General features: G+C 36.0%; 1 protein-coding gene across 5 annotated transcripts; it reads right to left on the bottom strand.

The window, feature by feature from the left end:
- Positions 1-337: 337 nt before the first annotated feature.
- LOC111014825 (serine/threonine-protein kinase STY17) lies at positions 338-12,002 on the bottom strand. 5 transcript variants are annotated; one of them, XM_088117094.1, is made up of 16 exons: positions 11,654-12,002; positions 10,663-10,777; positions 10,174-10,274; positions 9,952-10,071; positions 9,329-9,383; positions 8,434-8,544; positions 8,208-8,258; positions 7,922-8,097; positions 7,721-7,828; positions 6,960-7,033; positions 6,542-6,717; positions 6,079-6,174; positions 2,000-2,242; positions 1,783-1,917; positions 1,582-1,706; positions 338-793 (listed from the first exon to the last, which is right to left on the bottom strand). In XM_088117094.1, the coding sequence occupies exons 1-15, from the start codon at positions 11,860-11,862 to the stop codon at positions 1,623-1,625; spliced, it is 1,854 nt and encodes a 617-aa protein (XP_087973220.1). In that variant the 5' UTR covers positions 11,863-12,002; the 3' UTR covers positions 338-793; positions 1,582-1,622. The 5 variants fall into 5 exon arrangements, with proteins under 5 accessions (XP_087973220.1, XP_087973223.1, XP_087973216.1 ...); XM_088117097.1 differs by lacking the exon at positions 338-793 and having other exon boundaries at positions 1,276-1,706; positions 7,922-8,091; XM_088117090.1 differs by lacking the exon at positions 338-793 and having other exon boundaries at positions 1,276-1,706; positions 11,654-12,001.
- Between the last annotated feature and the right edge of the window lie 3,861 nt (positions 12,003-15,863).

Raw genomic sequence — 15,863 nt, 5'->3', positions numbered from 1 at the left:
GAGAAGCGTTTTATGCTTTGGGAGACTGCTAAGATAACTAAAATGGGTAAAAAGCAACATTGAAAGTCTTTAAATTCAGGTTTTTTTTTTCTTTTCTTGATTACTTTTGAACTCCAAAGAAATATATTAAGAATCTTTGTGATTCTTAATAAGTTCTTTGCACTGATCAGTATTCGTTAATAGAAAGTTCGTCTCAATGGGACCGAGGGGCATTCTCCATCCTTTTTCAAACTATTATGTATACCTTTTCAAATTTATATACATCTATTGTTTATTTTTAAAGTAAATAATTTCAATCAGAAAAATTTCCAAAGTAGATTTTACTCCAACAAACTAATATCAAATAAAATGACACGTTATGTTCTTAGTACTTACTATTTTTTGGGATTCGAACTCACATCCTCCAGGTACTGAGCTATGTTCGCTTTGGCTTCTAGTACTTACTATTGTTTTGATTTGAATGTCATACATTAAAAAAAGGTTGGAGAATATTTGTGCGCTTTACTGCTAAAGTAGAATACATTTAATCATTCATACATCGATATATTATCAACACTAACTCAACTCTTGTTGTTCAGGCAAGACGGGCGTTTCAAGCGCTAAGAAGCTTGGTGAAGCTGCAAGCACTAGCCCGTGGGGTGTGCGCAAGGAGGCAGGCTCGTATAGCTCTTCAATTCATGCACGCATTGGTTCGATTGCAGGTTCGGGTTCGCACTCGCCAGCTTCTGAGCCGATACAGTGAAGAGTCTGATGGCTGAAGCTCTCTCCAACCCACATCAATGTTCCTTCAAAGCTGCACAGAAAAGGTTTCATTTATATTAGCAGATGCTTTGGAAAGGATATATATAATAAACCTATCAATCTGTTTGCCAACATTGCACTGTGGCTAACTTCATTCAGAATCCTATTCTTTTGTGTTTATAGCCTCTATTTGATTGTTGATATTTATTTCTTTTGCAGTTGTTTTTTGAAATCCTTAATCTCTTGAGATACTTAAGTTGAATCCAAGTGCCAATTTATCCAAATTTTTTTTGTTGAAACTATCATCTATACTCATAACTAACACAAACACGAACTTGATCCCGACATCTTTTGCTAGTTTTTCTAGACTGCAAGTGGGGCTAGTCATAGCTCAACTGGAATCTAGTAGATTTAAGATTAAGATTTATTTCAATCTATCACAAAAAGAAGATAGAGCTCGAGAGAGAGTCGAACATGTAAATATTAAAGGAATAAAACTCGTTCTATATTCAGATACATTAGTTTCAAACAAACTTGAACAACTTGAACATAATTCAACAGGTTAAAGTTTATGATATCATACATTTGCCTGTCCAAATTCTTGCCCCGTAGTTGTACTTGAATTTTTTTAAAAATAATGCATTAGTGTTCAGTAATATATTATACAACATGCTACAGGTTATAGGCAAGTTTCTACATGGCCACAGACAGAGAAGGGCCCTTACAAATATAACTGTTGGGCAAAATAAGGAAATATAGACACAAAAGAAAGGAAATAAAAATAAAGGTCCAAACATTTTCCTTCTGTTTTTTGCCTCATTGGGGTGGGATGTTGATTACCAGCACTATTGCAGCTCTGGATGAGATCCTCCTGTGTGGATTCAGCGATGCCCCTTCCTGAAGGCTGAGAAGAATCCGCCAGATAATTTATCCTTCTTGCGTCGATCTTCCCCGTTATTTTCGATCTGTTTCAATCAAAACCCGCTAAGAGAAGTTTCATGATAATCCAACATATCAGACACGTGTAATGAGTCTAACTACCTGCTCAGCCATCTGCTTGAGAATTTCTATAATTTCAGAGAAGTCTGGTCGTTCGGTTGGATCCAGTCGCCAGCATTTTTCAAGCAGCTCTACAAGAATGGGATGGACATTCTTGGGTATTGTAGGCCGCAGTCCCTGATAAACCAGGTCAGATAATATTTTTAAAACATTTTGATTGTGGTGAGGGTAATATTGATCAAGAGTTAGATGATTATACCTTCTGTACTACGCCAACAGCGGCTTGTAATGGGGTCATGGATGAGTAAGGAAATCTAGTTGTGCAACAAAACAGAAAGAGAGAGGAATCATATTTACGCTGAAACAGACAGACCATAAAACATCTATAAAGTGAATACTCGGAAACAAAGCAGCTGCTTACTTCTCCAGTTAAAAGCTCCCACAAGGCTATTCCAAAACTGAAAACGTCTGCCTTATGGTCATACGGTTTATGCTCAATGACCTTCAAATTAAAAATCATCATAAGGAAAAAAACCATGAGACATCCTTTAGGGTTTAGAATCTAGAAGAAACATAGGCAGACTAGTTGATAAATACTTCTGACAAACTTCATTTATGTAAAACTCGTTTTTTTCTTTTATAAGAAACTTTGAGAATATATTCAAAAGAGCAAAGAACAGCCTGAAAAACGAAGAACAGCCGGGGTATAGGGAACCCCTGACAAAAAGCCAAACAAAACAAGTCTTCCAGTCGTTAACCATCATCAAGAGGAATAAGAATGTTATTGATCATTTGGTGACCGAGAATGCGGTTGTCTTGAAAGAAGATTATGAGATCGAAGCAGAGGTGGTTGCGTTTTTCTCAAAGTTATACGGCCCGGTGGTTAGCCCTAGACCTTTCTTAGAGGGGTTGGATTGAGTCCTACTTCAAATCTTGATAGGGAAGTGGAGGCTACCTTTACCCTGGACGAGATCAGAAAAGTGGTGTTTGGTTTTCGATAGGGATAAGTCTTCTGGCTCCAATGGCTTTTCCTTGGCTTTTTACCAAGACAAATGGGAAAGGATTTAGGAGGACTTGTTTAAGGTGTTTAGGGAATTTCATGAGAAGGGATCATTGATGCATGACCGAAACTTATGTCTGTTTAATCCCTAAAAAAGAGCATGTTTCCAAGGTTAAAGAGTTGAGGCCTATTAGCTTCGTTACGAATTTATATAATATTATCACAAAAATTTTTGCAGATAGACTTAAGAAAGTCTAGCCAAGTACCATCTCTTTGACTTGCAAGGAGCCTATGTTGCTGGCATCAAAATCAAATTTTGGATGAGGTGCTTATCGCCAAGGAGGCTATTGAAGATTATAAGAAAATAAAGCTGGAGGGTGTCATCTTTTAAGATAGATTTTGAGAAAATCTTACGATCATGTCGATTGGAACTTCTTGGATCAAGTGTCGTGGAGGAAGGGTTTTGGCTTTAAATGGAGATCTTGGACTTGGAACTGTAAAAGGTTGGTTAATTTTTCGATCTTGGTTAATCGGGGGCCTAGGGGGAAAATTAAATCCACTAGGGGTCCGAGACAAGGAGATACTTTGTCTCCGTTTCTTCCATCTTAGTGGTGGACATTCTGAACAAGTTGGTCTCTTCAGGTGTGAAAAAGGGGGCTTTGGAGGGTTTTGTCGTGGGGAAGAGGACGAGTTTATCCTACCTTCAGTTTGCTGATGATACTCTTTTTTCTTCTGTTCGGGGAAGGAAGTCGCTTTTAGCAATCTGAACATTCTTCTGTCTTTTTTAGGCTATTTTATGGGTCAAGAATAATAGAGGCAAGAGTTCGCTTTTGGGTATTAATTATGATCCCTCAAAACTTCTCTCTTGGGCCTCCCTGGTAGGGCGTGAAGTGGCGGCTCTCCCATCTTCTTGTTTAGGCCTTCCCTTAAGCCATAATCATAAGTGTCTTTCCTTTTGGACCCCGGTGTTGGAGAAGATTCAGAAGCGTATGTCCTTGTGGAAAAAAGCTCTCTCTAAATGGGGGAGATTTAACACTTATTCAATCAACTCTAGGCGGGATTCCCTTATACTACCTCTCTCTTTTCAAAGTCCGACGGTCAGTAGAAGTTTGGAGAAAATTATGAGGGATTTCCTCTAAGAAGGGGTGGACGAGGGAGATGGAGTTCACTTAGTTAATTGGGAGGTTGTTTCCAAGTCGTTGGAGGCCGCGGGGCCTGGGTATCGAGAATCTGAGACTGAGAAATGACGCACTATTTGGCTAAATGGTTGTGCCGATTCTGTCAAGAGCCTGGTGCCTTGTGGCATAGGATTATCGTGAGCAAATATGGGCCATATCCTTTTAACTGGGCCTCAAACAGAGAGCTTAAGGTTAGCACTAACAACCCCTAGAAGGCTATTTCCTCTGGTTTTCCGTTCTTTTCCCAATTTAATTTTTGTCTAGTTTAGTTGGGGATGGTCATGATATCTACTTTTGGGAGGACCTTTGGGTGGGTGATAAAAACCCCTTTGATCTTTATTCCCTCGTCTCTATCACTTATCTGACAGGAGGTTACATTCGGTGGCCTCATTGTTAAATTCGCCTCATTGTTGGATTCAAGGGGGGTTTGGGTTGTCTCTTTCTTTAGGCATTGGTCGGACTTTGACTGATAGAGAATCTCGGGAAACTGCTGAAATGCTCCTTTTGCTCACAGGTGCTCCTATTTTTCGAGATAGAAAAGATTCTCGTGTTTGGTCCCCTAGTTAGCGAAGGGTTCTCTTGTAGTTCTTTCGTTAAGGTTTTGTATTCCCCTGCTCTTGGAAAGTGAAAATTCCAAAGAAGATTAAGTTTTCTGTGTGGCAGGTCTTACTTGGAAAAGTTAGCACTTTGGATCGTATTCAAAGGACCTCTTCATTTTGTTTGGGGTCACATTGGTGTGTTCTTTGCAAGAACGTTTCGAATGATCTTGATCATATTTTGTGGCATTGTTCTTCTCCCAAGGCATTTGGGGGCCGTTCTTTGAGATCTTTGACGTGGCTTGTTCTGTAATAGGGATTGTGGAGTTATGTTGGAGGAAGTACTTTTGTCCTCTCCTTTTCGTGAAAAAGGGAGGTTTTTTTTTTGTGGCAAGCTTGTTTCTTTACTGTCTTGTGGGGTATTTGGATTGAGAGAATTAATAGGACCTTTAGGGGAGTGGAGAGAAACAGGAAATCTACTTGGAATCTCATTAGATTTAATGTCTTTTTATGGGATTCGTTTTGAATTTGTTTTGTAATTATCAGTTGGGCTTTATCCTTTTGGATTGAAGACCCTTTCTTTATGTGGGGTTCTTCCATGCGGGCTGTTTTTCTTTATGTCCTTGTTCATATGCTTTTGTTTTCATTTGTCTCAATGAAAATTTTGGTTTCTCGTAAAGAAAATGATTTGAGCACCACCAAGAGCTGGTAATTTTAAAGCTATTACAAAAAGAATCAAAAGAAGATGACTCATCTTCAAAAATCCTATAATTCTTTTCCTTCCAAACATGCCACAAAAAATACCTAACGGAACAATTCCTTAGAATTTTTGCTTTGCCTTTGAACTGCTAGCCACCCAAAACCTTGAGAACCCAATCATCAATCTTCTTTAGAAGGCACAAATGCAACCTAAAAGGAAAGTGGATAAATAATGGTCAAGACTTTCACTTTTCTTTCGACACAAGCAGCAAATCGATGGAGAAAGTGCCCACGAAGGGAATTTTCTTTGAAGTTTCCCTTGAGTACTCAGACTTCGATAAGCCAAAGTCCACAGAAACAACTCTACTTTGTTTGGAATTTTTAACTTCCACACATAAGCCACCAGAGGAAGGCAATTGTGTAAAACTCATGTTAAGTAAACAAGTCATTAACTAAAATAAGTTGTGATGTTATGAATTTTTAGCTCAAGGAAGAAATATTGGAGGTGCGTCAAGAACAAAAGCAGAAGATTTAATATGTCGTCAAGGTTAGATATACCCTTTCTAAGTACTCTGCTCCATCTAAATCCGTGCTTTCCATTGAACCTTGTAGTCATTCGGTGTCTTAAATTCATCACTCTTGATGATGATAGTAAGATCAAGATGCAAAGTCTAGTTTATAATTTGAATTGGTCACGGGAGAGAGAAAGCAAGATATAATAGAAAATGTGTCAGACCAGCAGACTGCCAGCTAAGCAAGCTAGGTTGAAATTTAACCAAATTGCACACAGCAATTTTATACAAGCATATGAAGTATAATACTAAATTTGAAACGTTCTTGTCATCCAGTAAGGAATATTTGTTTTGGAACGATTAAAAAGACATGCAAGGTATAACCATATAAGAAATCGACGAAAGATACATACTTCAGGAGCCATCCACCGGTATGTTCCAGTTTCAGCTGTCATCACTCCAGATTGAGTTTGGACTCTGGCAACTCCAAAATCAGCAACCTTAACAACCTGTGTTGAAGGATCTATGTTTTAAAATCGTGAGCGCCAAATATTCATTTCCAATCTTTTTTCTTCTTCTTCGGCTTTTTCTTTAAACAAATCAACATAGCCTGTTATGCTTATCAGAAATAGGCACACTAATGCAAGTTTGTGCACATAATTGCACAAAACATCAGTGTAAATGCTTATTATTAAAAGACAAACAAGAGCAGATTGGATTGACAAATAGGACAGATAGTTACTAAAAGACAGACAAGTAAATGCATTAGTGAATTAACTTACAATAGAAGATTATGAGAAGAACTAATGGATGTGCGTAATTGGTAATAAATTGATGAAGGTTTCTCATTCGAGCAGGTTCATTAAATTCCCTTACCATGTTTTCATCCATTAGAAGATTAGCAGTCTTGAGGTCTCGATGGATTATATTATTTTGGTGCAAATAATTCATCCCTCTTGAAATATCAATGGCTACTTTAAGCAAAGACGGAAGGTTAAATACACCTCTTTGCTTATGAAGGAAGTCAAATATGCTTCCTCTCGACATAAACTCTGTCCAAAATGTAAAAGGAGGAATATTCAATTGAATGAGAAACAAACTAAAAAACAATATCATGAAAATCGCTATGTGTGTGCGCTACAAGGAACATACAATATACAATTAGAAACGTATTGTTTAGGCTAATGTCCTATAGCTAATCCTTACAGAACTTTTGCGAACGGTAAGAAACAAAGGTTCTAGAAGTGACAAGTTACAACCTCACATATGAAGCCATTTATGTATCATAGCTTACCCGTCACAATGCACAGGTTTGAAGGTCTAGTACAAGCGCCAATAAATTGAACAACATTTTTGTGCCGAACTTTCCTGCAAAAATAGGATATCGGGCTTTAGTATAACATTGAGAGACTCCATCGTGCGTTATTCGTCTCCATGTAGGTGCATTGTGCAAGAAACATTTGGAATCTATTGGTTTAAATTGCTTCAAATGCTTTTATGGGAATCTTCTAAAGCCATCTGTCTTCAGGATCAATGTAGGATTTTTTTTAAATGGAAAAAGTATTTGGAGAGGAATATTTAGCGATACCAATGAAATGTAAGTTAGATGATTTTCTTAAAACATATTTAGAGATGCCCGCTCAACTTTTGAAAGACCTAAAAAAACATTAGCTTTCCATTGGGCTTGCATTTCTAGACATTTTCCATCATCTTCCGTCATTCAAAAATCCTCTTTTAAATTGATATGTTGTTTTGTTTGTTACCAAATATGAGATTAGTAGCGTGCCACTGTTTTACCTCGACTATAACAAGAATGTAACTCTAAGACCAGAAGCACCTCTTACCAAGTAGAAGCATTCTTTTGAAGACTAAAGATTAGAAAGTAACGGATGATCTTAAATTCAACCGAAACTTTAAAGTAGTACAATATCTAAGTCCTACCTCTTCAGATTGCTACATTTTGAGCCTAAAACCCGATGCATCCCACATTGTCCTTCAACGTCATACCATATGTTCTTCTAGAGTACAATGGTGTTAATAACAATATAGACAAACCTCATTATATAAACTTCTTGAGAGAATTCTTTGATCATCTCTTCATTAATAAGCTCAGGCCTCAGTACTTTAATAGCTACTTCCTGACTAAAATACGTGCCCCGATACCTTGAGAGGAGAGGGAGGGAAGATTAGGAGGAGGACATGTTAACAATTTTTTTATAAGTTAACAATCATATGTTATAATTGGATAAAACTTACAGGTCCCCATATGACCCGGATCCAACTTTATTCTCAAGTTTTAGTTGTCTGGTGTCAATTTCCCAGACATCAGTACCATCAGCAGGTATTTCAACACAACTAGGAAAAGATTCGACTCTATTCTGGTTATTCTTACCCAAGGCAGAACTTGACTGTTTTTCTGACCAACACTGCTCCTGCATCCCATTTCAGGTACGTTAAAAAATAATAATAATAATAATAATTCTGAGAATTTATCAGTAAAAATTGGAAGTCGTTCAAATAATATAAAGAACTAAGAAGATACCTTAAAATTTAAAATTTCTTTTTCTAATGCCCTTTTAAGCTCCTCAGTTTCCTACAATTGCCAATATTCAAGTAGATAAATATGAAAATTATTGATATAAAGGATATGTGCAATAAAATATTAAAAGATGTTAGAATACATTGCTCTTGTAAACTTCCGAATATTGATCAGAAAGTAAACGGAGAAAAGCTCCACCAAATTTTACCACCCTAACATCAGATCTTACCTCATAAGGCCAACCATCAATGACAAAAACATCCAGAGAGAAACCATCAACAGAGGAGAATGCATGAGCTTCTTGTATGTTAAGTCCAACATCAGCTAGTAAGGAAGTTAACTGACCAGAATCAAGACTTTCTATTATCCGGTGAAGGGTGTGATAAATAAAGGGAAAAGAAAAACCCTAGCATCTTAAATATCTCATTTAATTTAAGTTTAAATACTTGTAGCATATCAAGAATGCCTGACAACCTACCATTCCAGAAACATACTTTCGTAAAGGTAGCAATCATGAATGAGATACATAATTCTTCTTTCTGTGAGGAGTAGGACTCCTGACACTGCTTATTAACAACTGAGGTCACCTATGTTTTCATATTTTTTCTTTGATGGAAGCACTGAAGTGTTAAACACATAAACTTTAAACATGTGTTAAATGCCATGTTAAGGTGGCTCATTAGAAAACGTTTCTGTTAAGCTTGTTAAGCTGTCGTAGTCAGTTATTAGTAATAAATGGTTAGTCTATTATAATCACACTTGTTGAGAGTTACAAGAAAAAGAGCAATGCTCGAGGTATGCAATATAAAATACTAAAATGAAGAAAGCCCAATGAAACAGCAAATGCAGGCCCCTCAAATTATGTAGTCTCAAATGCCCAAGTTACAACTGCAATATAAGTTCAAATTATATTTCATTTTTGTACACGTTCAAGCAAGAAATAGTAAAATCCATCAGCAGGTGAACATACAGCATTAAAATCTTGGTCGTGGTTTGACAAACTTGTAGCAGCATAAAGCTAACATGATTATTTGAAGTAGGTGAAAATTTTTTGCAGTTCTATTTAGCACACTTCAGAAACTACGATCATGAGTGATTAAATTGGTGATAAATTGGTCAAATACCTGACTGAGGAGTTTAGGCTTGTCACTTGTTGCAAATGTAATCTCATGCATTGGCCTATAAATTGGCAATGGTAGAATGAAACATTAGGTTACAAAAACACCATTGTGTCAAAAGCAGTTATACAACTAACATTGTATATTTCCTATCAACAAAAAAATAACACTGTATGCGGTAAACAAAAAATAATATTTTTATTGTTCTGCATGACATTAGATTTATAACTCAGTTGTTTCGCTGCCACTTGGAGAACAAATTGAATCAAACGGATAAAAAATTGAAAAGAATAATGAATGAAGCGTCCAAAGGTTCAATGAAAGCATGAAGAAACTGGACAAGAAAAGGGGTCAGGCATTAAATAATATATTAATATATTGGCAGATGAAGATGTTCCTCCTCTCCATAATTTTTTTTTTTTTATAACAAGTGAAAGTGAGAGATTCGAACTCATGACCTCTTGGTCAAAGAGGTTTGCCAATTCAATTACCGTTGAGCTAAGCTCATATTGGCCTCCTCTCCATAAGTTCTAGATAGAGATGTAGTTAAAAAATGAGTAACTAGATCGTTGTTCTTGTCTTTTACAATTTTATCGTGCTGCTGTAAAAAGAAATTCTTTTCTCCTCACCGTGAGAAGCAGGGTGTCACATGTAGGGCACTGTCTCCATCTTCAACGCCATATTTGCTGGCTTGTAGTGCAAGTGCTTCCAGATGAGGTGAAGAACCAAAGGTTGGAGGAGGATGGTTCCTAGAGATAGAGAGAGTAAATCAATGGGTACAAAAACAAAAATTAGAATCAGAACATAATTGTAAAGACACATATAGATGGAAGAACATTACTGAGACGCACCCCTGTATATTAGAATAATTGAAAGAGCTCTGAGCATCTTCAATCATTGAAGAATCCAAACAGGAAGAATTGATATAGTTTTCGTTGGAAGAAGGATAAACCTACATTATGACAAAAGTCTATATAAAGCTTCTACGCAAGATAAAATCTAGAAACAAAATCCTTGAAGCTCAATTCTTCATCTTTCTATCTTAAAGAAGGTTAAGCTATTTTTATGAAATAGCAATAAGCATATAACAAAAGTAGAACAATTAGAGAACAGATTGTACGAAAACAGAATAGATCCTATAGATACATTGTCATGAAGTTCTGCTCTTTGAAACCACATACTATTTCAGTATCTATTCACGTGATTTGTAACGATAATGAATACTCATTTGCTCATGTTATGTCGAAATCACATCATAGCAAGAATAAAGAAGAGCTGAACTGCTAGCAGTCAAATTGATTCAATTGGCGTAACGGTTCAAGCAGTTGTATGCACTTTACCTGAACAGAACGAACTTCAAATGCAGGTCGATTAGCAGGGTCTACAGCCAATTGAAGTAATCTCTTATGTGTGAGTACATCTTCTGCTCGGTCAACATTCACATCCAACGCGTATCTATACAGCAAATAATCGGAACTTAACAAAAAGTTAATATAACAACCGATAAAGGAAAAATAACAGATGAGTTTGTAATCCAAAGTCCAAACTACATACTGAAGAACTAATGCTCTAAACAACGAGCAAGCACGTGAAACCTCGCCACACAAATAACGTAATTGAACTAAATCCAAACTTTGCGATTTAGTCCATTGCACAATGCCTCAATTGCTTCCTTAATCTTTCAAACTTGTCAATTTGACATAGTGCATATCTCAAATCTATTAAAAATTATTGATTAGCTTTTGGTGTGCAGTCCAGATTCTGTTTCTTATTTTCATATTCACTGAATCATTAGTAGAAATTCTGAAAACAACATATCCAAACATATTTTGTTTGGAGTGTTTTCAAATTCTAAATTTGATACTTTAACATGCAAAATTACGTAAGGAAAGAAAAAAACTTTCATAAATATATTATATTAATTTCATTTTTGTTAAAATAAAAAATTGTAAATTATAATATATTATAAAAATATATAATATTGTTAAATACTAATTAAACAAAATTTAACAAATTAATCAATATATTTAGTGGGCCACTACCAGCGTAACTAAACACGTTAAACAATTTTTAAAACTTAGATTCAGTTTTCAAATCTTCTACCAAACAACTCTGTTTTCTTCATATTACTATTTTCAGATCACCATTAAAGTATTGTCTAATTAGCATATTTGGACAGTGTGCAGTGCATGAGAGAGAGAGAGTGATTTCGGTTGGATTTGTGTGCACTGCAGGAGTCAAATTCCACAATTCCAAACTGAGAATTACGCGACAAATTAGGGTCTAGCCAGTAATCCACCACGAAATGGGGATGTAGGGCAAGGAAGAAACCTGGCAGGGAGGCGATTGAAATGGAGCCAGAGCTGATGATCAAAGCCAGGGAGATTAGCCTCCCGGAAATCGGAATCCTGGATTCGACGGAGGACTTCGCTGTAGACCTGGAACTTGTGGCGGTGATGCCTAGGGTTGGCGTGGGATGAGGAATGCGTGGGTGAGGGCCTGCTGCCACAGCTCTCAACATCTTCTTCCTCAATCGGCATTGATACGGAATCTGATGAAACTGCAGAGGTAAATCGAAGGAGGAATGATTGATCGGAGGATCGCACATGGGAATGGGAATAATCGGATCAGAGAGCAGAACAGAAGTTGGTGCGGTGAAGTAAAAGAGAGATTTTTTAGATTGTTTGGGTTTCGGAGAAGAAGATAGGTTTCAGGAGATTGACACGTCATCGCAATACAGTCGGGGTCGAGTCATCTGGGCCCACCTGGACTATATTAAATTAAATTGCAGATTCCAATTCTTGGAATTTGGATATTGCAATTTGGAAACGATTTTTTCTTTTTTTTAAATAATAAATTTAAAGAAAGACGCAAAGTTCTGATCCGACCACTGTCCACTGAACTCAACCTGAACCATGTGCTTTGTGTATATATATATATATAATAAATTAATTAATTAAAAAAATTTGGAAAGAAGGTTGATATGGAAGAATTCATAATAAAGTAGGTAATTAACCTGGAAGTTTACTTGAATAGTATTTAAGAAACGATAAAATAGTTGAAGATAAAATTTGTAAAGAGAACCTGGGATTTGAGACTAAGAAAGAGGCAGAAATTGATTTCAAATCTTAAGTTTTTAGATTACATTTAATAAAAATCAAAGTGGTTATTTTAACAAAAAAAAATTAAGTGATGGATCCAAATTTGATTATGCTAGAGATATATCTACCTCCTCCTTGCAGCTACAAGAGTTGACCAAAAAATTTATCAAGCTGAACATAACTCAACTTGTTAAGTACATATCTAATCAAAAAATCGTGAGTTCACCTCTCCACCGTCCATATATTAAAAAAGTTAACAAAAATCAATCTTTTTCAACGAGATAAATGATGAATATAGTGCAAATAATTGAGTTGTTTGCAATTGTCAACTACTTAGCAAGATCTTTTGCCAGTATGCTTTGAACTTTGAAAACCAGCCAAAGTGGGTGGGATGAATGTTGGAGGGCTAGAAATCAAGATTTGAAAAATTGGAAATTTAAAATTAAGAATCTTCTGTAGCAAATGTTGACTCATAAGAAATTCGAAAATTTTCCCAATAAAGTCTTCAATACAAATTAAGACTTCATGAACAAACAAACTTTTCAAAACATTCTTGAATAGGGAAGGTTATGCGTGAAATTCTCGAATAATTGTAACCTATGTGGCACCAATTGATAAGTTCGGTAATATTTGTGTTGAATCCGGCGTAGAGCGATATATCTCTAGATAAGGTCAACACTATGCCAAGCAAATTAAGGTCGAATGAGCACACCAAACCTGAAAAAATAGGTGAGAGAGCTCGTGAGAGGTCAACATAATCCTCCCTAGAGTAGTGACTCGTTAACACAGTGTTAAGATGAAATCATCTTTGTTGATCCCTAAATCTACCTAAGTCCTCAGGTGCAACCTGTGAGGTCGGTGCGAGCTGGTGGGAGCGAACTTCTTCAAAGTACCTGCAGAGACAGATAAGCCACTCTGACGCTCAAGTTAGTATGGGATCAGAGCTTAGATAAATCAGTTTCAGACAAATTCTCATACTTGTCTTAGTGAGCGAGATTCTTCAAAGTACCTGCAGGAACAGGTAAGCCATTTTGACGCTCAAGTTAGTATGAAATCAGAGCTTAGACAAATCAGCTTCAGATAGATTCTCATATTTGACTTAATGGGTGGTGGTGTATTTATAGCAATCAAATGGGTAGTTACTTGTCCCATCAGGGTATTACTCTACTCGGGTTGGGGGCATGCCAAGGACCATCGGTCCATACGGATCCCTCCAGAGTCCAACCCTACGTCATGGTGGGACGCTTGAGGGCGTCCCAGCCTCATCTGAGCGTGTCGAATCCCGCCCTCTCCAGGCCGATCTGTGTAGTCTCAAACAGGTCGGCCTTTGGAAGTTCTCTCCTCCAACAGTTTGTATGTTGAGGTGGAAGACTTGCCTTAAATATTTTTTACCTTCAGCCAATCAATAGAAATATTTTCTTAGAAAATGAAAAATGAGAAACATGAATAGTTGTAAAAAAAAACGTTTATATAGTTCTCAAAAAACTAGAAATAAAAATAAGAGAAATAGTAACATTATCAAAACATTTTAAATCTTTCTTTGTGACATTTGTCTTGATGGAAATTTTGAACTATGTATTCTTAAAATATTTTGCATTATTGCATGAGCATGAAGATAGGAATAGATTGTGAATGAGTTGGGTGCCTCTTTCTCTCAATATATTTGAACTCCCAAGGAATCTTGTTGTTGAAACCACCAAGTTTTTTAAAGCATTGTAAATTCAGGTGCTTACCAAAGCTAGTTTGTATTATATTGAACTGACCCACATATATAAAAATTGGATACATGGTACATGCATGATTAACCATTATCAATCTCAATGATGAAGACTTAAAAAAGAAAAAAGAAAAATCAATCTCAATGTTAGAGAGAGAGAGGGAATATATTGAATAATAAGAAATAAAATAATAAATGATTCAAAAATTGTCAAACTAGCAAAATAATCTGGTCATGATCTATTTTGTCCGAACCACAACTAAAAAAGAGAAATACAAAAATAAAGATATTTTTAAAAGAACAATGAACTGCAATTCTCAATCCAACTAAAAAGCATTCATCACAACCAAAATACTCGATTACTCGCTAAATTTGTCTAACCACAAAGAAAAAAGAAAAAAAAATACACTGACTAATCGAGGATAGTAAGTTTAAAATTTAATCAGGAGAAAAAGGAAACTAAGAAGTAATGTCTCCACCAAACAAATAGTCAAGAATAACATTATTGTTCAAACTAAAACCACCAAAAACTAAAGAAAAAGATAACTCTTTTTTAGTTCAACAATGATAGGTTGGGAGATCGAACTATCGAATTTTGAAACAATCTTAATCGTACTCCCTAGACTCACGCAAAAAAAAAATATATCATCAAAATCTTATCCTAGAGTTGTTTTGATAACATAACTTGTCTCCAACAAATTAAAATCCTTATAATCAGTGAACCTAAAACCAAACCCAAAACCAAAAACTTAAAAAAGACAACTTTTTTATTCTTTTCTGCCAAGTCAGATGCGTTTGGAGTTCTTCTAATAATTAAAAGAATATTAAGTTGGAACACCAATCAGTGCTTGCCAACGCATAATGAATTGACAATGAAGATGATTATCCAGCTATAATCCAAACATTTTTGGTAGAACTTAGAAGAAATCAATGTAGGCCCTAACTTAGTTTCTTATTTTTTAGTTCAATCTCTTTTTAACAAATAAACAGTAGAACTGTATTTGATAACTGTTTCTTTTTTATTGTTTTTCTCGGAGAAGAGGACGATGACGGTGACCAATCATTGTGGCCAAAGGGCAATAAAGACAAATGGGACAATCAGTTTGATGAATTATAACACCCTCTCTGTCTCTGCTTTCAGAGAAACTCTGAAGAACAGAAAAGAAGCAAAAGCAAGAGGAAAAAAGAAGCGGAAACGATACCAAAAGATGAAGAAGAAGCAGAGAAGAAGAAGAGGAGGTTGAAGAGAAGACAGTGTCAAAGGTTGCAAAGGAAAAGGAATTAGGAGAAACATAACAATTAACAATATCAGAAGAAGAAGAAGAAGATTCAGATGGGTCAGTGCCAATCCAGAAAAGGGAATGGCAGAGAAGAGTGGGAGAGCTCAGAGGAACACAAGTTTGGGTTTATGGAGATGATAAAAGAGACAAAATCCAGGTTCTATATTGCAAGGAGATGTCTCATCATGCTCATCTGCTGGCATAAATATGGTAACAAGTATTGGTTATGATGACCCGTTTCGTATCATTTCCGTTTCTTGTTGTTTCATTTTTTTTCGTGGCAATGGTTTATGTCTTTTGTTTCTCATTTTTAGAGACATTTCCAAAATTGTATAAAATTTTTTTTTAAACAACACAATCAAGTGTTTCTTATTTCTTGTTCCTGTTTCCTCGTCCCGATCACAAGGAGAGGTTCACCATGATGAGGGTACTTCTTTTTTTTT

This window comes from Momordica charantia, assembly GCF_013281855.1.
Source record: "Momordica charantia cultivar OHB3-1 chromosome 10 unlocalized genomic scaffold, Mcharantia_2.0 BLBB01000010.1, whole genome shotgun sequence".
Lineage (NCBI taxonomy): Eukaryota > Viridiplantae > Streptophyta > Magnoliopsida > Cucurbitales > Cucurbitaceae > Momordica > Momordica charantia.
Note: the sequence above shows the minus strand (reverse complement) of the source record. Positions and strands in the feature narration are given on the sequence as shown.

What these genes read in the sequence shown, in the direction of transcription:
- LOC111014825 (XM_088117094.1), bottom strand. Translation starts at nt 11,862, where the DNA reads ATGCCGATTGAGGAAGAAGATGTTGAGAGCTGTGGCAGCAGGCCCTCA. An exon ending in TTGATGGTTGGCCTTATGAG is followed by an intron (nt 8,259 to 8,433) that starts GTAAGATCTGAT and finishes TGGCAATTGTAG; the next exon opens with GAAACTGAGGAGCTTAAAAG. An exon ending in ACCGGTGGATGGCTCCTGAA is followed by an intron (nt 2,243 to 6,078) that starts GTATGTATCTTT and finishes TTTAATTTGAAG; the next exon opens with GTCATTGAGCATAAACCGTA.